At 41.4% G+C, this 24,957-nt stretch overlaps 2 protein-coding genes across 3 annotated transcripts; both read right to left on the reverse strand.

Moving 5' to 3' along the window:
• Window positions 1-1,339: 1,339 nt before the first annotated feature.
• Window positions 1,340-2,953, reverse strand: car15 (carbonic anhydrase 15). The gene is made up of 6 exons (XM_071910389.2): window positions 2,845-2,953; window positions 2,375-2,520; window positions 2,168-2,260; window positions 1,996-2,062; window positions 1,743-1,903; window positions 1,340-1,564 (listed from the first exon to the last, which is right to left on the reverse strand). The coding sequence occupies exons 1-6, from the start codon at window positions 2,936-2,938 to the stop codon at window positions 1,340-1,342; spliced, it is 786 nt and encodes a 261-aa protein (XP_071766490.1). The 5' UTR covers window positions 2,939-2,953.
• Window positions 2,954-5,257: 2,304 nt separating this feature from the next.
• Window positions 5,258-24,405, reverse strand: dgcr2 (DiGeorge syndrome critical region gene 2). Of its 2 annotated transcripts, XM_071910364.2 has the most exons (11): window positions 24,064-24,405; window positions 17,326-17,358; window positions 15,320-15,442; window positions 12,394-12,480; window positions 12,032-12,242; window positions 11,200-11,276; window positions 10,839-11,021; window positions 10,525-10,728; window positions 9,450-9,602; window positions 8,288-8,524; window positions 5,258-8,169 (listed from the first exon to the last, which is right to left on the reverse strand). In XM_071910364.2, exons 1-11 carry the CDS (start codon window positions 24,143-24,145, stop codon window positions 7,931-7,933), a joined length of 1,629 nt encoding a protein of 542 aa, XP_071766465.1. In that variant the 5' UTR covers window positions 24,146-24,405; the 3' UTR covers window positions 5,258-7,930. The 2 variants fall into 2 exon arrangements, with proteins under 2 accessions (XP_071766465.1, XP_071766466.1); XM_071910365.2 differs by lacking the exon at window positions 17,326-17,358.
• Window positions 24,406-24,957: the final 552 nt, after the last annotated feature.

Here is a 24,957-nt window from a genome sequence, read left to right on the forward strand (position 1 = left end):
CGGAATGTATTGAATGGCATTATGACATCATCAGCTGAAGACCCAACAATGTGCTTTAGTTCATTTAGTTCAAGATTCCACTGTTCATTTCTGAGATTTTCAACTCAAAAAGTATAAGAAGCTTCAAAATTTCGAACAGAAGCACACATGAGCTTAATTTGATGACCATTTTAATTGTTGAATGGCATTGATAGCTTAAACGGTGTGAGAGAAGTTAATTAGTAGCTGGTTGCTAGGTGATTATTAGCCTATTCGTTGCTAGGGTGTTACTAAGTGGTTGCTAGGTGCTTAGAAATGGTTGCTAGGATGCTGCTAGGTAGTTTGAGAACTGATTTGAAATGATATCAGAAAGATATTTAGGTCCTGATTTCACTAAATGCTGCAGGTAGCTATAGACGACTACAGACGTCCAGCCACCTTTCAGTTTGGCGCTGTATTTAGCCTGTATGGGTTATAGGTGCAGGCCGTCGTATCAACATCTATCCAATGTCTAAATGTTTGCTAGGTTGTATTATTGGGAAAATGTAACTGTAAAAAAGTTAAATGTAACTCACTAAACCCTCTTCGCATATTCAGACAGAGCAACAAGGCGAAGGGAGGAAGCGAGCAACGTGAACATATTTTTATTTCTCAAAAACAACAATTTATGTGACAGACAACACAAAATGTCAAATTTATTGTCAGAAAACAGTAAAAGTTATAACAGATTCAGTAGGAAGGAACAGAGAACCTTTGATATTAATGGGGAGTCTCAGTAGCGCAACATAGTTTCAACTTGATAAATGTGTTACAGATGATTCCTGACAACTGAGCCCAGCCTCTCCTAAACAGCTAAATGGGGAGAGCATATTTCAGATTGTACCTTTTTTAGAATAAGCTATGAATACAATCATGAATACACAGATGGTTACCATCATAAAATATAGCTTAATGCCACCAGTGCTAAATTCACACAGTAATTTATACAGTTAGTAATGAGACATATATTCTTATCCATTTTTTAACTGAATGCATTCATAGAGTTAAATAATCCTGCAAAATGGCAGGGTACAATCATGAACAATTTAGTAGCAATTTATCATCTTACAGTACTCTTCTTCACAGTTTTTTATATTCATCCTCTGTTAGAGTATTTCTACAGCCTTGGAAACTCCTTCAGTGTTTGGCCTTATACGCTGTTCCTCAGGTTCAAACAAGAAACAGAGTCTGGAGCTTATGTGAACAAAATATCTCTGACCAAGGAACTTCACATAAATGTTGTTTTGGGGGAAACCGAGTGGCAAAAAAACAGATTAACTCTTGCAAGCACTGTCTGTAGTGCTTTGGCCGTAAGACAGCGCTAAAGTCCGCAGATAAAGCTTCCCAGCAGAGTTATTTGAAACAGAAGTACTGACAAAGCTGACCTGAGGGGATGACCAGCTGTTCCCGTGAGGAGTTTGGCGTCTTTGGAAGCGTAGACGACCCGACTGAAGGTGGGGTGGATGTGTCGGAAGTTGTCGTTCAGAGGTTGCACCTCCTCTGCACCCTCCTCTGTGGAGTATATTTCTGAGGCAAACTGCTCCAGCTGAGAGGGAAATAAAAAAAAAAGTCATGCTCTTACACCACACATGAAACCACCACAGATCATTTTTTCATAGTATTGCGCAAACATATGATATGAAATTAGTCAATATAACCGTTTTTTTCCCTTTTACTTCTGATAAGGTCGGTGCTATTGAGTTGGTATAGAGTTAAAAACCTACTTGTGACCATGAGATGTAGATGGGCACTTCATACAGAGTCCACACGACCACTTGAGAGCAGGGAGGAGTGGTGAGGCTGCCATGATAACGGTAATACTGGCTCATGTTGCGCTCAGACAAAAGTCCAATCAGCGGGAAGGGCTTGACTGAAGTTGTTTGGCCTTGAGGAAGGATGCAAAGCCGTGATGAGAACACAGTGCTACAGGCAACATAGAGCAGGAGGCAGGATTGATTATTTAGTGTTTCTTCCAACCTTTGTAAGCAACAGAGGAAAGTTTTTGTGTTATGTGTCCAAAGTGTACATTGTCTGCATAAACAACCTGCAAGAAATATGGAAGGGCAAAATCAGGAGAGATTTGAATGAATATGCTACAAATGCCTGAGAATAAACCAATGAATTTTGGACAAATTGATTTAAAACTTGCATCAATGAAGAATCCAAGAACAGCGAGGCCTGTTGGGTCGTTCAAGGCGGCTGACAGGTTGGGATGGATGGACTTCATGTTGACTATGTGCATCTGGAAGTAAAAAGCACAGGGACTTTAAAAGGCCAGCGTTTCGGTGTTTTTGTCCATTGATCGCGAGCAGCTTTGATAGAGACAGTGTAGAGCTGTCTACTGACCAAACTGTACCTCCATTGGATATCTGTGTCTGTCCACTGTGTGCTCCGAGCCGTTGGTGGACGGGCTTCCCCAGTGGAAATGCAGCTGGATGGTTTGGTACACACCTGGGAGGCCTCCGCCGCTCACTGACATGCCTCCGCCAACCTGCAGAACAACTATGCACACACACACACACACAAAAAGCACAATCAACCGTGTTCTATGGCAGTGATTCTCAACCTTTTTCATATCAAGGACCCCTAGTTTAGTCCACATTAGGGCCACGGAACCCCTTTTTGATGAGATTTTGTCTCTCGGACCCAAATCTGAGAATAACTTCTAGTAAATGAAATGCTGAAGTTTAACAATTCATCAATTTGCTGGGGACCCCCTGGAACTCCCTCAAGGACCCCTGGTAGTCCCCGGACCCCATGTTGAGAACCACTGTTCTATGGGATATAAAAAGCACTGTGATGCTACAGTATGTGCAGGACGCTCACCAGAGTGCCCGTTGTTGGTCAGCGTCCAGTGGCCTTTCTGGGTGGTGTTGAAGCCCTCCAGATGTAAAGACCCCAGTGATTCATTTCTGGTCATCTGATAGTCCAGATTGATTGGAGAGTGATGCTCTTCAAGCAGCGGGTGACATGATGGGAAGGTGTCTCCCCATGAGTAAGGATCTGATGGAGACAACATGAACCACATTGTTGTCATGAGACTGGAGGATTATCCAGTTAAGTTAGTTTATCAGTTACAGTAACAACAATGCTGCCAGCAAAATTAGATCATATCATAACATTGCTATTTGTCCTTTAAGATAATCAAAATAATAATATTTGCACATAGGAACAGGGGAAGTGAGTGCCCATTTGAAACCATGCTCATTTGAAAAATAGGATTTGAATAATATCTGTTGGTGTCAGGCAGTTGTTTGAAACTTAGTGAGTAGTTCATAGCTTAGCACTTACCACAATGGTGCTCATTGTAACAGAAATCTTCTGAAATATAAAACATAACAGAATTGTGTCAAATTTTATTATTGCTTTTTTCCTCTAAGTGAAGCTTGAATCCACCTGTTGTAACAAAAATGACTGGATCAAAACAGTTTTTTGCCCTGTGATACTCAAGCAAGATCCTTACCTGACTCAGAGTAGGGAATGACAAACATCAGGATAGTAGCAGTCAAAATCATCTTAGGACCCCACAGCCTCATGAATCCAGGAGCGTCTTACTAGCTGAGGTAGACTAAATATCTGTGCAAAATGCCCGGCTTAAATAGGAATGGAGGTGAATGCGTGAGTTTTTTTCTGGTCTGATCAGTGAACTGTGTCATTGCCAGTCTAGTGGTCTTTTCTGTTGAACAGGCTCATTGATGCAAGGACAGCTTGACACCCCCCCCTCCCCCCTCCCAGCCACAGATGCCCAATGACCAGTGATAGTGCCCATTCATCTCATGGGAAAGTGAGAGTGTGTGTAAGACACTGAATTAGAAGGTAATGTAATATATTGCTTATTGTGCAGTGGCTATAAAAGAAAATCACCATAATTGACTTTCTGCACATTTTCTTGGGCAACGAAATTAGTTCAAAATACATTTATTTAGGATTTCTGGTCTGGAATCCATTCAAACAACTCTTTTGTCAAGGTGGAATGAAAGAGAAATTTATGTGAAAGTATAAAATTCTAATAATAGAAAAAGTAAAAGAAAATGATTCCCCTCCCATCATATGTGAAAGTACAGAGTGTGCACCTTTAAGTAGTTCTTCCCATTCGTTTTCATTGACTAGCACAGTGAAATTACAGAGGGGAAAGTGCACTGAAAATGCATCGTCTGTACTCTCACATAAATGGATGGGATGAGTGTAATTTATATTTCTTTTGAAACGACATGGACTTACAACATACAACATAAAGAAAGGTCACACTGAACTCCAGAATTCACCATACGCCCTCGAATCTCAAAATGTACTGAAGACTTCCTCACAAATATATATATTTAAAATGTCTGACTAGAACCTATAGATGTTGTATAAATAATATGAAATGTTGAACATATTTTCGATTACGCCAATTTAACTGAAGTGAGTAAAGAGGTGAACGGTTTGCAAGATAGATTTTTCTATTATTTAAATTTTGTACTTTCACATACATTTATTAATTTTCATTTTAACAGAAGGGTACTTTTCAAAGAATTTGACCAACAAATAGATATTGAACTAAGTTCATAGCACAAGACATTGTGTCCAGGGTGGTGAATCTGTTTCACAGCTACTGTGTATTCTCAACCTGAAACATGAAAAGCCCTGGTTTCTCTCTCACTTACAGCCATCTCTGCACCAGGTAACCAGAATAAGTGGAAAGTGTTGCATGTCCCCATTCTCAATAACGCTCCATTAAACTACAAACTGAATGGTCAGTCTTCACTCCAAACTGCCACTGAATAACTACTAGCCTACATGGCATTAGTGTTACTTCTCTCCAATCCAGGATTGAGTTCTGTGATTCTGTCGCTACATGGTCCGTGTGAACAAAGCCCCTTTATTTAGCAACAATGGTTTCCAATAGGGTATCACTATCTGCTGGAGTCACTGCCTTATGAGTCATTGTGAGGTGTATCCGCTTGCTATAAATAATTTCAGTCTTTTGATTGCCATGGATAGGATTTATCCAACAACTTCCAGGACTCTCCATGTCTTTCTCTCGCAGACACACACATATCTCGGTGCTGGGGATTTCCCACATCTCACCTTAATCCTCTTGACATTTGGTCTTTGCAGGCTGAGGAAATTCCTTGACAAGTCAAAGAACTCACAGAGCCACTAAATGCCATGATTGATGAGGCACATAGGGTTCAACATAAAGCTCCCACAAAAGATCATTATGATGCTGTGTGTTCAATCCCCACTGACGCAGCAGTTGTCCTTCATGGTGCAATTTATTTGGCATTTGATTAGATGTACATCTACCTCAGAAAAATACAAGCCCCCCTGCAAATGAAGCATTTTACAATTTAAAAGCTATGAAATAAAAGACAATGAGATGTAGCGTTTGTTGTATTATACATAAAACATTTCAAATCCAATAAAATTAGTTCTCACACCACCATAGTCTATCACAAAAACTACAGTGTAAATGCAGCTGTTTGGGTTGTGGGCAGGTTTTCAATGCATACGGAGATATGAAACTATAGGCAAGTATCTCAGAGCTACGCCTGAACCTAGATGACAAACTGTTTTTGCTAAAAATGTTTCCATTTAAAAAAATCTCTCAGCATGCCCAAAGATAAAAACATGCACCGTAGGTCCAAAACCAGGTTGAAAAATAAAACTAAACAAACTTGATCCAAAAATACAATCCAAACCAGTACACCATCTCCTGTACACACATGCACACATTACTTTTTCACAATTTATGAAAACATGATTTTGTTGGATAATCCACTGTGGATTGTCAATGCCAAAAAAATAAAATAAAATAAAATAAAACAAGCCTGAAGACCAGCACGAGAACATAAAAAAGTAATGCTACATACATACATTCAAACATGGGACACACACAGTCGCGTACACACTCATTCAGACAGACAGATACACACACGGCTGCTTTTCTCAAGGCAGATCGTAAGCAGTTTCAATGCTGGTGGTGATATATTGTGGATTCCCACCTAGGCGATGCGAGCCCTGCGTCAACGTGGGTCCTGACTACAGAGGGCCAGTATACATTTGGCTGGAGGTCGACCCCCCCTCTGAGGAGCCTTTGTGCTTTGCTTTCACAGGCCAGGCAACAAAACCTGACGAAAAAAAAAAAAACACACTCCACAGGTGAACAAGCATGACTGCAAAGCTTAACCGGCTCGTAAAAATTCATCTGAAATCCTCGTTCCGCCTGCTGAGTGAATCAAACGATTGTCATACTGGGGTCTAATTAGCTCCAAATATATAGTTTACATTTTTCCTTGTTATATTTCTTACAGTTTCTTCTTTCGAAATGATAACTCATTCCCATTAACAAACAAGGAAGGTAACAGACCCATCAACACCAAACAGAAAAGGTACACAGCTAAATCAGGTACAATAGTCAGTATAGTTACATCCGAAGCGTTTGAAATAACTGACGTACCGCATGGAGAATCACACACACACAACGCGTCATGGATCCAGGGGCAGCATCCAAACACGACAACTGACACATTTCTTCTCATTTTCAGTTACAGCTGTAAAGTAGGTTCAATTTGTTCAGCAATATGAGTAAAGGCAAATGGACCAAAAAAAAAAAAAAAAAGCTTATGGTAATCAAGGGATGAGCGTGCAAAATATTGATCACGGTTCAGTTAGCAAATACACAACTACCCCGCGAAGAGTTTGCTATATAAAGTAACAACAATGGGACTACCTGCATGTTACTGATTAAATGACTTCATGAGTGGAACAGTTATTTTGAATAAATCGGTTAATTCAAATTTCATGGCGGGATATAATCCCTAATCTAAGATACACACTTGAAATTAAGCCTCATCCGTTTCACTCGCTGATCGATGGGGAGATCGCAGACTCCGTTCATATCCCACAAGAAAACAATCAACATCACAGCCTGCTGTCACATTACCTAACTCAAATATGTAGTACTACAAAAAATTCATGGTTTGTTTCTTTTTTCACTTCATCGACATTCTTTGATACATAATGCTATGTTTCAGCATTACCTAATAAAAAGGAATACTGTAGAGAAGTAAGCCGGAACGAACACTAACCGTACCTTATTGCAAGGTTAACAAACCTCTTGCTGCAACTCTCAAAACTACAAAACATTTTTTTTTTTTACTGCAAATATGTACTATAAACCTGGAAGACAGCTTGATGCATCGGACTAATAAGAAAGTGAAGGGAGAATGCGTTTTTTATTCAGTGAGTAGAAATCGAGATCTGGGACACATTGCAACAGGCAGGGCTGATGAGCACATGATATTTCTAGCCTGGAAAACTGAAGAGTTCAATATATTTGTCCATTTCAACAATGGTACGATGCAAACTGAAAGCACAAGGAACAAAAGCTGGCCTGACTGTCCCTCTTTCATCATTCGCCTCGTGTTGGATTCTGACAGACAAGTACGACAAATTCAACAGGCGCAGACCTGAGGGGGTATTTACATCAGGACGTCCCGACCGTGAGGCTCAGACGTGTCAAAAAGCTTTGCTCAGTGGACACTAAAAGCAAAAGGGCAGCCTTCTCAGCCTGTTTGTAGTGTTAGTCTTCTCTGTACAGAAATAGTCTCCTCTCAGATGCCAGTGTCTCCTCTACCAGTTGGCGGGGGAAAATAACAAAAAAACAGTCTGTCCCACTACTGCGGTCTCCAAAGCCCAACTGGAGAAGAGGGTGTGTCTTCAGAGAGAGGAATCCTCCTTTCCACCGTAACACCTCGAGGAGAAGGCCGCTCCGTCTTCCGATATGGTCTGTACAAACTTCCCCTAAAACATCAGACCCGTCTGCTGCATCGTCTCCCAGAGCAAATAGATGGAGCAGCCTGCACCCATGACCTCCCTTAACCAGCAGGTGTGTCCCGGTGCAGCTCCGTCCTGTCTGTCCGCAGTCCTATACCACAGTGCTGAGGGAGGAGCCGCTGCTGCACTCTGCGGGCATGGAGTCGGGGGCGTGGCCGTCCGTGGGAGTGTCGGGCCCCACCAGGAGGGTGCTGCTGTCTATGGAGTCCTCCCTCTCCTGGGACGACGGCGCCGAGTCTGGCACGGGACCAGAGGCGTCGGGGATGTCTGCCTGGAGCCCGTCCACCATAGCGCTCATCTGCCTCGGCACCATGGAAACCCCGTTATGCCCTGAAAGGAGCGACAAAGGAAGACAAGCACTTAACACCCTCTCCAAGGAGCACGTCTTCTGCACACGACGAGATGCGTAAATAATAGCACTTTCTGAGAGACTATAGAGTTTGCCTACCGAGGTCCACGTAGAGGAGGCTGTCTGGGTCGATGGAGGCTTCGTACGGAGGAGGGGGGTCGTCCGGGTGTTGGATGTCGGGGTATTTATAGGCGGCGTACGGCGGAGGAGGCTCTTGGAAATGGAAAGCACCGCCCTCTCCATCGTCAGACAGGTGCAGAGGAGTGAGGCCGGTGCCAAAAGCATCCGGGCCGTAGTCAAAGCCCGGGACTCGTCTTCCAAGGTTGAAGTGGTGCACTGAGCATCGGAAACAGAGAGACACAAAACAGCGGATGAAGTGACATAGCTGTGCTGAGTGGCATTTACAACACACACACACACACACACAAAATGGTGCTTTGAAAATTTTTTAAAAGATGGAATTCGCGCTTTAATTGACTGTAGACAGAAACGTAAAAGTTTGCAAGAAGAGGATTTCATGTGACCCGGGCTGAGGCTTTGAGTTTATGGTGTGTGCCAGAGTAGGGGTTTCTGGCACAACTTCACCTACTTCCAAGGGGCATGGAGAAGGGAAAAAGGTCTAAAAAGGTCAAAACTCCAGCAACACTTGTAGTATATAGAACAACTTTATTGTTAGACCGTTTCGGCTTGTGGCCTTCATTCAGTTTATGGTGTGTGCCCATTCAGCCACCAGCAGCTCCAACAGTATACTGCTCTGTAAAGGGAGAAGTCATTTTTAAGGAATTTGAGGAATTTCCATTTTTTAAGGGAGAGGTATTTTCCTCAGTAGCTGAAAGCTGAAGGGGATTCTGGATTGTTGACATTTCATTTAGCAAGCCCTGTGAAAGTCTCTCACTCTAGTATAAGCCAGTGAGGCTGGTATTAGCTAACTTGCCACTACAATCACCAAAATTAGCCGACTATTATACTCCCATCTGATTAACCCTACTTTAGTGAGGCAAATACATCATACAGTTAAATACATATGGATTACCTCCTGAGAGAAACACCAGGTTTGAGCTCCAGCTTTGTCTAAAACATAAAATTTCCCTTGGGCGGCTGTTCATTTACCTGCGCTGCCCATTATATAACTTTATATGGGAAACCCTGCTGTCACTGTGCACAATGAGAAAGCCTCATTACATAACAAGGAACTCAGCAAAATTTTCTTTTATCATACAAATAATGGTCTGTATGTGTTTCCAATAGGCTAAATGCTCACAGTTTCCTCCAATGAGTGTTTCAATGCGTTCACGTCGCCGCTGACGGAGTCTGTGCACCATGAAGAGCAGCAGAGAGAGGATGAGGAAGGAGGAGATGCAGCTGACGATTAGTCTCATCCCACTGGCCATGGAGTCAAACAGACTGTTTCCATCTGGGAAAATGACACATAAAAAATATTAGGTGTTGCGTATCGCATTTAAAGACAATAAAGCTAGAGCATCGTCACTCAATAAGCAGATTTTAGTTCAGACCTGGATCCAAAACAGAATCATTTCTAGTCCCTGTGCACATGGAATCTTTTAATACATTTGGCTTCATTGTACTTTTTTTTTCTGCAGTACTACAAACTTCGACCGCTTTCTGCTTCACTGCTCAGCAGCTGACTCCTTTCTGTGGTCCACAGTTGGGGTTAGCAAGTTAATTTTGTCAGACCTGACCTGCCTGTGTCATGCACCTTGGTATGAGTAACGCACAGTAACAAAACACTGGAATCAAATTTCCATGGTTCAATCACTGAAAATGCATTGTTCTTACATGGCGGTTTGACACAATCTGAGCACACGTTTGTCCAATATCATTATACATGACATAATGCTTAATTTGTGCCAAAGTATGAGCAACTGCAACCAGCGCAAAATTTCAGTAGGAATGAACAGAAGATGTAAATTCTTCTTTAAAACAGACTAAAGTGTTTGATCCACAGGGTGATTCTATTTAACTGCATTTAAAAATCCTTTAAAATGATTACTTGAGTATCCCTTAACTAAGGTGCCAAATGTCCTTGAACAATGGCTAAAGGAAATTCAACAACGGTTTGCCAGGACTTGTAGTAAATCAAATACTGTATATTTGTAAGGAGCTCCACCTTGTGGGACTCTCACTGTTATTTCTGCTTTAAATTTCATTGAATGCCCCAGGAATAAATACTTAAGGTTTCGATACGTGGGCCAGCCGAACTTGGAGGCTGAAAGTTCTTGAACTCTTATGAAATACGCCTGGTAAAAAGTGAAAATATTCTCTACTCCAGTGAAATATTGCTTGAAGCAGTGAGACGTGCGAGCAGCCGGCAGTACCTGGGTCTAGACAGGTGAACTTGCAGCACTCCTTGGGGTCCTTGCGGAAGTGCTGGCAGCCCTGCGGCCGCTCGCACAGCGCGGCCACACACATCTCAGGCTCACCATCATGACACGTGCAGCTCAGACAGGGGTCATCCCCCTTAGGGGTGAAGTAGTAGCCCTCATTTACAACATTGTCTTTTATGTCCACGCATGTTTGTCCTGTTGGGGAGACGGAAGATCTCAGACAAAAACTAACACAATCTGTCATAAGAATGAAACTATATAAATAACTGCCATGTGATTTTTGATGGAAAGACAAAAGCACATACTCCTCTTGCAGAGAAAAGGAAACTTCTTGTAGCAGTTCTCAGCGTGCCAGCTGTGCAGGCCGCGCTCATTCATGCTCTTGATCTGAAAGCGCTGCAGCTGGGCACAGAAGACATTGTCCTGGGTGGGAGACGCCTCGCCAAAATTGGTCAGGCCCTCTGGTGGTAGAAACACCTGCATCGACCCTGTGGAGAAACAAAAGAGGAACGTCTTGAAGCATTACAACGAATGCAGTTGGTGAAAGGATCAAGTATTGGTGGTTATATTAATCATTTAATGTCACAGGTCAGCAGTTAACTTTAGAGTCGCTACTGTTCGTTTTAAGTTTTTTTAAAGAATAGACAAAAACAAATGTTAAAATACCTTTATATGCCACCTCCCAGCGACCCTCCAGGGAGTGGTTCTGATTGGTGATCACATACTGGTAGCCCACCCAAAACCTAAAAAAGTAACATCATATTAGAAATCAATGCCTAATGCTGATACAACAAAATATGGTGCATTGCTCTTTTGTTTAAGTTAAAAGTGTCACATGACTTATTTCAGGGTGCATACAGCAGTTCAAAGCCAAAATCAAGTACATATTAAGCATTTTCATGGTCAATTGCTCACATCTTTCAGGCCACTAGATGGCCTGCTACCAGTGACGGAGCACTATCACTAACCCTACCTCCTGTGTAAACATGCTGGTACACACATAAAGGGTCAAGAGGGGGAAGCAGAGGCCTAACAAATTAGAATAGCAGGCTGGCGACTGAAAGGTCAGCGGGTTGAACCCCCCCGACTCTAACATTGTACTAGCCAGCTCCCTCTTGTGTAATTGAAGTGTTCAAATGTAAAGCATGGCAGTGCTGAATTAGAGCGTGTATGCTTAGCCGATTATTTCCTATGTAAATAAAGGCCAAATAGAAAAGCAAAGAAAGGGGAGAGTGCAAAGAGTGGAGTACAGGGTGGAGAGAGAGAGAAGTGTGTGCAGCAGTGAGCTTTTCTCACAGAATAATATAACTATATAGGCACTCAAATAATAAATAAATAACCACAGGGAATAGTTACATCAGATCATATTAATTGGTAAATGTTTTTGGAAAGTCACCAGTAGTAACATCAAGTCAAGCCCTCTCAGACAGGAAGTACATACAATTTAGAATACATGTGAAATATATTCCAGACAAAACACAGCACAGTTGACACTCACTTGCACTGGTCTCTGCGCTCACAGACTTTATCGTCAAAGTCCACCTCGATCTTGAGTATGAACTGCAGCTCCTCATTGGTAACGAAGGTAGCCAGTGAGCCGTTGACTTTCTGACAAGTGTCCACGGCCTGCCAGTAGTTCTCGTTCCTCAGGTACACTTTGTAGCAGCTGGCTGTCTTCTCGTAGTGGTGCCACCCACTGGGGCACTTCTCTACAGGTGGGAGGAAGGTTCGCATTGTGATTCAAGTTCGGTATACAGTCATACTTTGAACAAAAGTAAGGGAACTCTTAACACTCTTTACACTCCCTACTCTTCATTCAACTAAAACTAACTATGGGAGAGAGTTATGTGAGATGCTTACTGTTAAAGCGCACAGGCTGGGCCACGCCGATGACATCTTCCACCTGGTCAAAACCGTTGCCGAAACGGAACCTCTCCTCCTTCACAGCTGTGAAAACAACATCACACAGGTTCAACAAAAGTGGACGTCTCCATTTTTTTAAACATTTGCTTGCATGTAAATTTATTAAGTTGATTTAAATCAAACAAAATAGTGTATTCGTTTTTTTTCCCAGTGCACATATTGGTTTATGCTGTAAAAGCAGTTAAATTCCTGTGATCTAATTAATATTCTACAGCTGTCAAATTGCACCCTGTGTCTATCAATTCCAACCTCAAAATGGTCACAGGCAGCAGCACCAGCACCAGGTAAAATCATAAACCTCTTTTTTCATCTGTCTGATAGCCTAGCAGAATGAAGTAACCCTGCAGTTTGATGTGTAGTAGGATATTCTCAATGCTGCTTGCTTCTGCACCACCACTGGTAATTCCACTTTTCAAATTATACGTGTGTGTAGGCGGGTTTGTTAAAAACAAACAATCAAGTTCGATATGTCAAACAGCTCCAAGTTCAATATATGAAAGCTAAATATCCATTTATAGTCATTAAATGATTATTCATGCCCATCCCTAAAGCACAGATATATAGGCAAATTGTCATTCATTTTCAGGAGAGACTTCCCTAAACTCAGTAACGTACCATTAGACCTCAGTGTATGAGACTCAACAGTAAATGATCACAGATTGAAATTGACTAATGCTGGGTGAGTTCTCTCTCCCTTCTCATTTACTTTGTACACGGTTGACCACTGGCTCCGTGCTGACTGCAGTGTAATGAAATTAACCGTCACCAAAAATGTTTCTGCTGGTGTGGGGTGTGTTACTTATGACAATGTTTTGGATTAGACAAATGAAATTGGTTCACTTGTCAACTCATGTCATGATAACCATCTAAACATTAAAACAAAATCAAGGAAGTTGATAGATTTCAGGAAGAAGAAAGCAGAACCGAAGCCCGAGCAGTGCAGATTGTGTCCTCTGAGTGAGTATTTAGGAGTCCACAGTCAAATCTGGACTGGAAGGAGAACACCACTGGTTTTTATACACGACACAATCGAGGCTCTTCTTTCTCAGGAAACTGAGATCATTTGATGTCAAAATGAATCCTGTAAATATTCAACCTAAGTATTGTAGCTAGTGTTGTTTTATGCCATAGTGTGTTATGGAGGAGGCCTTACTAGAGATGACAAAAACAAAGTTGGCTCCATCACTGGTGTAACACCAGACTCTCTGGAGGTTGAGACAGAAAGGAAGATAGAGGGAAACACACGCTATTTTGGACAATATGAATCACTTTTTATATAGTGTGTTCAAAGTGTTGTAAGTAGGGGGACGCTATGCTTATCTCACGATACGATTCGATACGCGATATGGGGTTCATGATTCCATACGACCACGATACGATTTAATAAATACATAAGTATACAATTAAACATTTACTTTTTTTTGGATGTTTGATAATCAATCAATCAATCAATCAAAAGCATGTGGCCAACATTTGATATTTTGCCTGACATGTAAAATCCATGACACATGTGAAGATCAGTCAACAACAACAAACGACAAAAGACTAACTTAAGTTCACCTATAAATTTACGCTTTGCACTACAGTAGGTGTTCTTAGTTCAATGCCAACACAACTACCAAAACAAACAAGGGGAAGGTAGGGGGATTGAAAGGAAAGAGTGAAGTAAAACCAAAAACCAAATCTGTAGGCTCCCCTCTCTCTATTTGGTGGTTGACAGTAGAGGACAATATGTAAACAAAGCTATTTTACCACTATAGCTATAGCTATTTTTGGAATCACTCTCTGATTTTAAGTGATGCAATTTAACTCCCAACACTGGTTCATATGGAAGCCATGCAGATCACATTGGGAACCATCACAGAATGAGATTATTATGCTGCTGCTTTATCCTCCACAGTGAATCAAAGACTGGGGATAACAGCTCTGGACAGACAGTCTCAGATGGTAGAAGGAGGCCGAGCTTATTCTAAATAGCTGCACATGTGTCTGCTTCCCTATTTTTATGCAGTGTTTGTTGATTTCTTAGACACTGCATAGATATTGCAGTGGTAAGCTGTTGACTGAAATCCCATTGTTTTCCCCTCTTAAAGCCGGAGAGACCTTATCCCTGGATCTCTTGACTGCATGATGGGAATTATTGAAAGGATTGAGTACAGCATGTGACCTCCATACAGCAGCAGTTCTGCATGCTTAATTTGGTTTATGTGATTGTTTTTACTGTTGTCGTGGTAATTTTTCAGTTTTATCATGCCTTATTTTCAGGGGTCCGTAGGCTCATCGTTGAGGTCCTAACTCTTACTCATCTGCTCTCAGTCAGTGATGACACATGTAAACACTGCCTACAATACTGCAGGTATTGTTCTAAAACTGGCCCATCCAGGTGTGACGTTGTTGATCCAGCTTCCCTTACTGTGATACTGCAGGCTTTGCAAATTGCGGTCCTTTTATTGAGCCCAACGGACGTATCCAAATGTTATTACAAAAGGCACTGCAGCCGATGCCATGCTGCTGTTGTTTGTCCGCGCAGCAAAGTGACGTTTAGATTCATCATAGTCATGCCCAACCTAGAAATAAACACTTCAATCTTTTTATACAATGCCACTCATTTACAGACGCTTGTTGTTCTTGAGTCACTAATCTAGAGTCCGAGTCAAGTGTGAAATCATTTGAGAAGTCCAAGTCGAGTCGTACGCCAACTTGTACGTGACTTAAGTGCGACTCGAGTGCAGGTCGCAAACTTGAGTCCTTATCCCTCCTTAAAAAGCAATCCTCTAAGTGTTGCTGTTTCTCCCAGTCAAATGCTGTGGGTGTTAGGTTACAGAGAGTCAGGTGTAAAAGGGCCTAAGTGAGCTGTACTCACGGGGGCAGTCCATCTCATCACTCTTGTCCTCACATGCTGTCCAGCCGTCACACTGCCAGGACATTGGGATACATTGCATCTTCCCACTGCGGCAGGCAAACTGCCCGGGGCTGCAGCGCTGCTCTGAAATACAACAGAGAGTTAGTGTAGTCATACTTACATACGAGAAGGCCTTTTCCAAACAAGAAGAAACCATTTAAAAGTCAGAGTCCTGCAGACGATTGAATAAGGGCGCAAGAGCTTAAATAAGATTTCTTAGATGGTTGATTGTAATGTATGGGGTGAAATTTGGGGTGTGAAATTCATAAACTGATTGTGAATGTTCTTCCTGAAACAAAAATGTATTAAGGCTTGTTGTAAACACGGAGCAGTGGTGCAATGCTGCCCTCTTGTGGCTGCAGACCATACAGAATCAGACAGGGACCAGGCGTCACCCATGGCGTCACCCCAGGACCTCGCCGTCTCCAAGCACCGACACTTCCACTGCACCAACTGGGACACACCGATTCAGCTGCTGGGCCTTTCAGTGTGGCCACAGTCTCAAACGCTAGCTGCTAGCCTGTTAGCCTGCTCACTAAGTCAACATACTGAGATAGCAACAACAGAACAACATTTTGGGTAGAACTGAGAAAAAGTATCTTGGCAGAATAAAAATTCACCTTTTGATAACTCAATATATTTAGATAAACATGGGAGAGAAGAAAAACAGACAAAACTTAGATATCTGGATCCACCAAGAGAATACTGATTTCTCTACCTTCCGTAGTCTGTTTGATTTTATCTGCAAGCTATTGCTTTTCCTGCGTACTCAGATGTTGCCACAATCTGAACGCTTTTCAAGAGTGGAATTTGAAATCATGGCGTTGAAAGGTTGAGCAGGGTTTGCAAATTTGTACTACATTAACAGTAATTTTGAAACTGTTTTCCAATTCAATTGAACTTGAATATTGAAAAACATGTCAAACAAGCAAATGCAAGTTCAGTTTTTTTTAAAATTCAGATTCAAATGCCAACATTCAATTTCAACACATAATTCAAATTCAATTATCTGGTGGTACAAATCTCACCCCACAGTATTACCATTAAAAGTAAACCAGTGAAACTCAATCCATGCATTAATATGTGAAGAAAACTGCACTAAAACTAATGGCCACCAATGTCACTTTCACATTTGATCCCAGTCACCAAAAGCAGTCCATTCAAAACGAAAAATAAGAACTTGTAAACAGAAACAGTTCTGCTACAAAGCAAAGGGAAGTGCTAGCCTCAGACCTACAGTAGTCACACATACACAAACCCCCTATAGGCTTTTTGTCTGTTTATATCCCTTAGCAACACAGAGTCTGCGTTAACTGGGTCAATGTCTCCACGCCATATGTGATTAACATAAGACATGCCACTGCATCAGAGCTGCCTGTGCCAAGCCTTTCTCATGTGACGGAAGAACCGGTCTGTTAGCAGTGTCAAAGTCCAACTGATACTGGATTTTTGGATCTGACAGTAATACAGATTTTGGGAGAGGGAAATTTGATTGATTGATTATCATGTATTAACACTGAGTTTTTGTGAGAGCAAGAAAAAATGTAATAAAATGTTCTCATGGTTTCACTACAGATGTCCAACACACTTGTCTTCAAGTCAAAATAAAAAGTATAACAAGGCTAGACCTCAGCAATACATTTTTCATGAATACAAACGCAAAAATATTGATGGGATGCATGTTGAAGTTTAAATTTGGCTGAATAAAAAATAAATATTGGTAAAATGTTATTACAGGCTGATCAGTCTGAGTCTGATCTTTAAACTCTTCTTACTGTGAAGAGTTCGGAAAAATTAAAAGATATAAAGATGATAAAACAATCACAGTTGTTTCAGTGAATATCTTTTGAGATGGCTTTTCCCATTTCCATCTGTTAAGTTTTGGTCAACAGTGGTTCAAACTGAGGGAAGAAGCTGGTGGTACATTCTAACGAAAAAATCACTACACTACAAAACATACTGCTTACCTGACAATAATCTTGCCAGAGCTAGCCGCGGACCTGCAACAAATAGAAACAATAGGATGAACTATCCTTTATCTCAGTGTGTCCCCTTTTAGGAATCTTTAATTGCACTCGAACGAACCTGTATTGAGTGAAACCACGAATGATAAATGATAAAAGAAGAGGACAAGATTTAGCCCGCCCGTGCTGCTCACTAGTTACTATGTTCTCTACCAAGGGATTAAATCATTATACTGTCAACTTTTCTCTGGCATTTGTCAGTGCTCAGTGATTCCTCGCCAGTTGCTTGCCTAATTGTGGGTACAGTCAACCATCTGCTCTTGGGATACAGGTGGTTATGTTTACCTATGATGGACCTGGGCCACCCACTCACCCGTCAAATGCGGCAACTCTATTTTTGCTTAAAAAGCAGGCCTGTACTCTTTACTTAGAAGCTATTTCAAGACTGTGATTGTTGTTCCATCTGTGTACCAACCACCTCAGTTGACATTAAACCTAACAATCCAAACTTTTAGGCTTTGATGATCCCACAGGGCAAGGCCACAACCTACAGTGGACTGCGGTGCACTGGGTAAACAATTGGTCTTCATTTTTACCACAGGTATGAATGCTGCCTTAATTAACGATTAGCCTAAAATCAAAACTAAAGGTTGGCATGTGGCGTGGACACACAGTTACAAATTCAAACGTCCGTTAAGGCTGACCTCAATGCAGATCGATTTCACTCTACCAAAAGCTCTTTAAAAGAAGTCCAGTACAGCAGACAATGCTTATGCTTAATGCTGAGTGGATTGGGATGCATTACAGTCCCACCTCAATCTCTGGTTGAGAATGAATGTGTTATAATGGATCCCATCGAGCATAAATGTGTGTCAACCTGATGAATAAGATATTGGACAGCGTTTAGACTAAATAGATTAGAAAGGACTATTGACGTTAATAATTTACTGCGTGAACGTATACAGAAAAGTTGTTTTTGAACAGATAAGGTTACAAACTATAACCTCAAAAACGCTTATAGCCTTGAAACAGTGAAAACTCAATCTTGTCTTAAGTGCAAGTAACTAACTAAAATGACTAAAGGCCACTGCCACACTTTTCTTACTGAGCTTTTAATGCCATCACCAGAGAGCCCTATCAAGAGTGTCCTTGCCTGTGGGTGGCTGGCAGGTGAAGTAAACACATCCTCTGGCGGCCATGATGGAGGTCCATAGCTCTCGGCAATAATCTGAGTACATCCGATTTAATTTCTAATCTTACATCTCAGCCATGTCAATACTACGGAGCCTATCTGTGACATCTCATCTTAATACAATAATGCGTGGCCACAACTTAGTAACACGTGGGAACGACTTATTAAGCTCATATGCTTTCAGTATGCAAATTAAGTGTCTCTTGCTCAGAATTGCTCCATGTCTCTCTGCAAGTGATTCCAGTATGTCACTGTAATTCATTCCAAGATGGAGATAAAAGGAAATCAATTCAAACCTCTCCATATTTTAACCGAACTGACTCTTCTCAAGCTACATCTCTGTGCTTTTGGACAAGGGACTGATGCCTAGTTCATGCTTTCTGTGTGGCTGGACACGCGCAAGCTCCGTATGAACGCAGACGTGCTGTCACATACCTTGGGATGCATGCTTCTTGTGCTTTCATGACTGCGCTCTTGATCCAGATTCAGATATCAGCCTACTTCTTTTTACACCAGTAGCCAACAAAGTGGAGGTCAGTAGATGTTACTGCTCATTAATTACTCATTGATGGCACAGCATAGACATAAACATCCGCAGGTTGGAAAGCCTGTATCTTTTGCCAACCTCAAACTGAAGTGCTTATTCATTTTTATCCATTATCAGAGCTCTCTGGAGATTGGGATGGCATATCTGAATCAGCTGTGGTTCATAGCTGCTTCTCAGCTCATCTTTCCTTCCCTATTTGGTAGTGATTTCATCAGAGAGAGATTTCATCGGGGGTGATTTTATTACACACATTTGATACTCATTGCACTTTGCTAACTTGATGTTTGCTATTACTGGCTGTTTATAGTGTTTTTGTTGTTGTTGTATGTACAGTATGTTTCTCCCATGTTTTTTATGCTGCACCAGAATTGCCCTCCGGGGCCAATAAAGATTTATTGAATTGAACTGAATTGATAGGAAGGTTAAGGTTTTATTTTTTAGAGACAGGCTAGAAACAGCCCAGAAACAGCCCAGTGACCTTTATCCAAACACTCACTAGTGACCGAAACAAGCCCAAGGAGAGGTAAGGCACATGCTAGACTATTCTATGTAGTTTGCACAGACACATATTTTAACATAGATTGGCTGATGTAATGCATCTGCCTGGGAATTACAGCATTAATGGCTGAAGAATGACAAATGTAATAGATTTGCTCTGTTGTGATGAGTTTGGTGATCAGGTGCTCTCTCAGAATGCAGAATAGTGATGGTGATAGTTTTCACTTTGTGAAGGTATTGGGCAGGCATATTGAAATTAATTCATATTGAGGCTATTGCTCACTGACTTGCTTCAAATTCTGACCCTGACTGAAGTGTGCCTTTGCACCTCTTACATAACCAATGGGAAAATACAATGAAGACTAACCGTCTATGAGACTGACCCTCGGCCCATCTCAGTCCCATAGAAGGCGGTCAGCATGGTGGATGAGATGGACGGGCGCTGTGTAAGAGCTTTGGCTGTATCAGCTTTGGCTGCAGCATCTGAGATGGCTACGAGCGTGATGATTCACATAAACACTTAAGCTTTCTACTAATTAATAATACTCACTAATACCTACTCACTAATAGTGAGTAGGTATGGGCATTGTTTTGAAAATTTTTGAAACCTCAGATTCAGTATTAATATTGATATATTTTCACTACTCTGGGTAAACGAAAGCATTTGAGCCAAATTTTCTTCACAAAGCTAGCAATTTGGTTTTGTAAATCAATAGGGTAGCCTACATGAAAAAAACTTTTTTTTTTGTTTAGGAAATTGTTAATAATACAGCAATTACCATGTCTTTGTAAAATGATTTGGTACATATTGTAATAACTAAATGTATCAGTTTATACTATCTAATGAACTAAAACAATGCTGAGAGGATGCACCAAGAAAAACTAGTGGATACTTATGGGGACACAAATTGAAGTCAAATAAATTTGGAAGTGTCATGTCTGTAGCAAGCTGCTGGCAGTGTGTCTGATGATTTACCACACTGGCTGCTCTGTGGGAGCCATCGTTTCTTCACAACAAAATATTTGCCAAAGACTTGCCTATATTGTTATGAAAACAGGTAAACATTTCCCTTTGTGACATTTGTGTCTCCACAGTATTAGTACTTATTATTTTCCCTCAGAATTAACAGCATATTCAAAGCGAATGATAACATTATGGGCATGTGAAACTTTTGATGCAAGAAAAAGAACCAAAACTGGGCTGCCTTCTGTATTTCAGTTTCAAGCTGGGATGGGGATCAAGTAAAACTTTGTAACTACGTCTATTTCTTGGTTAGCTCATACAATTATTTTGAAAATCTCTTGTGGGACATTTTTGTTATTCTTGTGTTAATGGCACAAACACCTTATTATTAATATTACAGTATTTGCATCGTTACATTTCTGTTGGATTTCTGGTCTAATTAGCTGGTTTATGAATTTTTTTCGGATGTGCACGGTGCGTCTGCCAACCTACTATGTGGCTGTCTGCGGGCGCCGTAGACAGCCTCTGCGGCTCTGCGCATACCGTTTCCACTGTATAAATTTGCTTTACTTGTCTCTATTTTGACTTGTATGGGAAGAAATATTCTATCAATGTTGTTATAATTTCTACCTGTCGCCGATAGAGGTTGATAAAGGTAATAAAATCACCACTCATACAGATAATAAAACTAGCCTACTCCTTGGCAGAACAATAGCAGTTAGTTTTAGTTTTTAGTTTCTAATTATTATTGGTCAATTATTATTGATCAAAAATAAAATATTGAACATTTTCATTCTTTGTGTATTACAAAGGTTTTATAAAAGCAACAACCCACTCAAGGCTGTGTTTTACTGTGATTTTAGAATGTTTTATGAATGAATGATTTCAGAGGGTTTAGGCACATTGTGCCAACAACGCCTCTGAGCTGCTCTAAATCACTGAGAGGCATGGCCTCTTGTGACTTACTGCTTAATTGACAAAGATTAAAATGGGTTCACACGTGGCCCGTTGGCCTGGAGCCTAGGTCACACTAGGCAATTTTAACACTGATTCTAAGCCCGGCTGGAATCTGGGCTAGTCGGGTCGGGGAGGCACTCGGGCCTGACAGTCGACACAGATTATCCTTTAGTGTGAACTAAGACTGAAATCTGAGAGTGACCATGGCAACAGCCAATGGGAGATTAGATACAGGGGGAAGAAAAAGAGAATGAACCGGAAAAGAAGAGACATGTTTACAACAATGCTCACTCACATAGATAGCCTAGTTTGTATTAGTAAGACTCAACTTCTCTTCCAGTTCATTCTCTTTTTCATGCTCATGAGCCAAACTTTAAGAGCCACTTTTCAATTCGGCATACAGCTTATGTCAATAAAATCTCAACTTTTAGGAGTGGTTCACACTGCTTGCTACAGCCCTTTGTGGAAGAAGATTGTGAGAATAACAGAAGAAATAAATGTTGAACTTTTATATAAATAAGCAGTGATTGGTGGATTACATGTATGCTAAATGTGAAGAGAGTCTCCCAAAGATTCAGAAAACATCTCGAGGAGTATTTTAGGGTGAATGTACCTTTGCTAATAAGCAAGGTACAAAACTGGCAGATTTTTTAACAGAGTTTAGCACAATGTTCTCTCCATATGAGAGAGAATGGACCGTATCAGGGACAAGTTGAGTGTAGCCTGCATGTGTGACAGGGAAAGAGTGTTTCACACACACACACACACAATTGCACAGGTTCAGATTTTTTACATTGAAAACTTGAAAGGAATCTCTATACCGTTACATAAACATACAATTTTCCATATCCCAGTTGTTTATGTTCCAGCAAACTGGATTATGCTGTAGCTTGGAATGCCCAAGTCGTGCGGGCATCAAGCTTTGGGAAGCGTACACTTTACATGCATCAGCATGCTCTACCTAAACACACCCCGTTTGACATAATCCGGGTGAGATGGCATGAAGACAGGGAGACTCCTGCGGGCAGCCCTACCCTGAAGGCCACAGCAGCACCCAAACAACTGGCAGGAGTTTAAAACAAGAGCCGCACACAAGGTGAAGTCCTGCCAAGCAATGCTCTTCCTCTCACTTACTCAAAAGGTAACCTTCACATTTCAGATTGTTCTCTCCAGTTATATAAACTAAATAGCAGTGTTCATTCTTTAGCATTACAGCAAATAATGAGCTCACCTTTGAAAGGGTAAATGAGTCATTAGTATTGATTATATTCTATAATTGAGTGAAAATTTACAAGGAAAGAGCCTCCTAATATGAACTTGGCACCTACCTATAGTACCAAACCTCCACAAGGTATCAATGCAGGAAGGCTTTTGGCTCTAGTCTGTTTTCGGGGTGGGGGTCACTGCTTTTGATTGAGCCAAACTATTAGGCCAGAGTTTCTCCTGTCCAAACATTTGTGAGGATCATTAGAATAGGCCCAACATTAAAGGAGACAACGATGCATTGGCTTCTTGGTGCTGAAACACATCCAGGAAAGGCTATGCGTGTATTTGCATGTAAGGGCCAGGTATAGCTTCCTTTCAATGGAAACCACTCTTCTCAAATTATTTCATTGTTTGGTTCAAATACTGGCGTTTTGTCACAGCAGAATCCTCCAGAGGATGTTACTGTGCCAGTGCTGTGATTACTGTATCATATGGATAAATGTTAATAGGTCGGATGATTGTACAGAGGGGGCAGACAAACATTTCTGTTAGCTTTATCGTGGCGTTGTGTTAAATCGTGTATCGTCTCTCAAGTGTGTGTGTGTTGCAGCTGTGGCAACTGAATTCCCCTCCGGGATAAATAAACTGCCTATCTATATATCTCGATCCATCTAGGCTACAAAGCGCAGAAATGTGGTTCGATGCATTTTTGTGGTATTATACGAATTGCATTGCTGTTTAGTTATTATCAAGCTGCCGTGTTTTATCCAGTAACGGACGAGTCGATGAGAACCAGGCTTTTTGATGCAGGGCATGAATCTCTGACATGCATTTCAAAGTGGAGCTCCTCGACCAAGCGGATATCAACCAGAGGGATAGTGGAGGGCAAACCCACCGAAACTCTGTTTACCAACCTTTTTTATTTGCGCAGTACAGTTTAGATTTAGCTTACATAGGCCTACATTTTCCAACGTAAATTAATTGTATAAGTTACATCATCAGAAGTAGTAACAAACTGTGATGGAAGTGATATGAGGAAACGATCTTTTTCGGGGAAAAATAATACATTGACGTTTTCCTGAAAACGTGGTTGATTTTAGTTTATATCGGTGAGTGTTTGCCTTATGATAATCACCGACAGGAGGTTATAGTTTACCCAGCTTTATATTTACTACTACATACTGATACCACCGCGATCCGCACCGTCCAGCAATAACATAGCAACGGTTTAAAAAGAACTTGAGCCCGCTGGTTTATCCAGCAGGCCTCGCCTGCAGTTTTCTGCTTATATTTGTAATCTCTTTCTCCCAGTTTCAAGCCAAGCCCACGGGAATGCATGCAAAGGAAAACAAGTCGGGTTGTTCGACGTGGATTTACCTGTCCGTGGTGGGTCCGTTAACGTGAGGACGAAGAGAAGAGAGAGGAGGACGAAACTGCTGCTGTCAGCCTTTGGCAACATTTATCCTCCATTCATAGTAACTCCTCTATTCAGAAATAAAAAATATACCGAGGATCTGCACCGCCGTCGCCCACTTCGGACCTATAAGCGCCGAATACAATTTAAATCCATTCCCGTACACTCAAAGCGGTAACAGAAGATAATCGAGCGTGTAAAACATAGTATTACCAGACAGCGACATAGATTATTGTTAATCTCGCCGACCAGCTAACGTTAGCTAGCTGGTTTAACGTTACGTCGTTCGTCCTCCTGCCCAGTGGAACGGCACTGAACCAAGATGGCTGCGTCCTCCCATCACAACAATCCCAAACATGCAACAGACTATCAGCTGGAGGAGGGTCGGGGCGGAGTTTAGCGGATTATACTCAATATGATAGCTACGCGGTAACGAATGTGTACCCATTGAGACATTATGTGATGAATCCCCCAAATATCACCGTGTTACTGTACAGAAGGCGCTCGGGCGGCGCTGCATGGCGCAGTTCATACATAACGGCGGAACAACGGCGTGGTACGCAAACCAGGAGACTATGAAGCATGGTTGTTTCTTAAAATGCGAATTAGACGCACACGCGACATCTATCACCGATCACTCTAATTAAGATTAAGCAGACAATTATAAAGTAATTCAGAAACCAAACCCGTTATGTTTTGCTATTTACTCATTCCATAACAATGGGCGTGGAATTTGATTATTTGCTATTTTATTTTATGACTGAACTGTGACGTCTGGGAAGCCTTTGTATAAAGGAATGCAGATATATGTACATTTTCCCGCATGAAATTATAGCCTACAATTTGTTATATTAGGA

Source organism: Centroberyx gerrardi, chromosome 2 (assembly GCF_048128805.1).
Source record: "Centroberyx gerrardi isolate f3 chromosome 2, fCenGer3.hap1.cur.20231027, whole genome shotgun sequence".
Lineage (NCBI taxonomy): Eukaryota > Metazoa > Chordata > Actinopteri > Beryciformes > Berycidae > Centroberyx > Centroberyx gerrardi.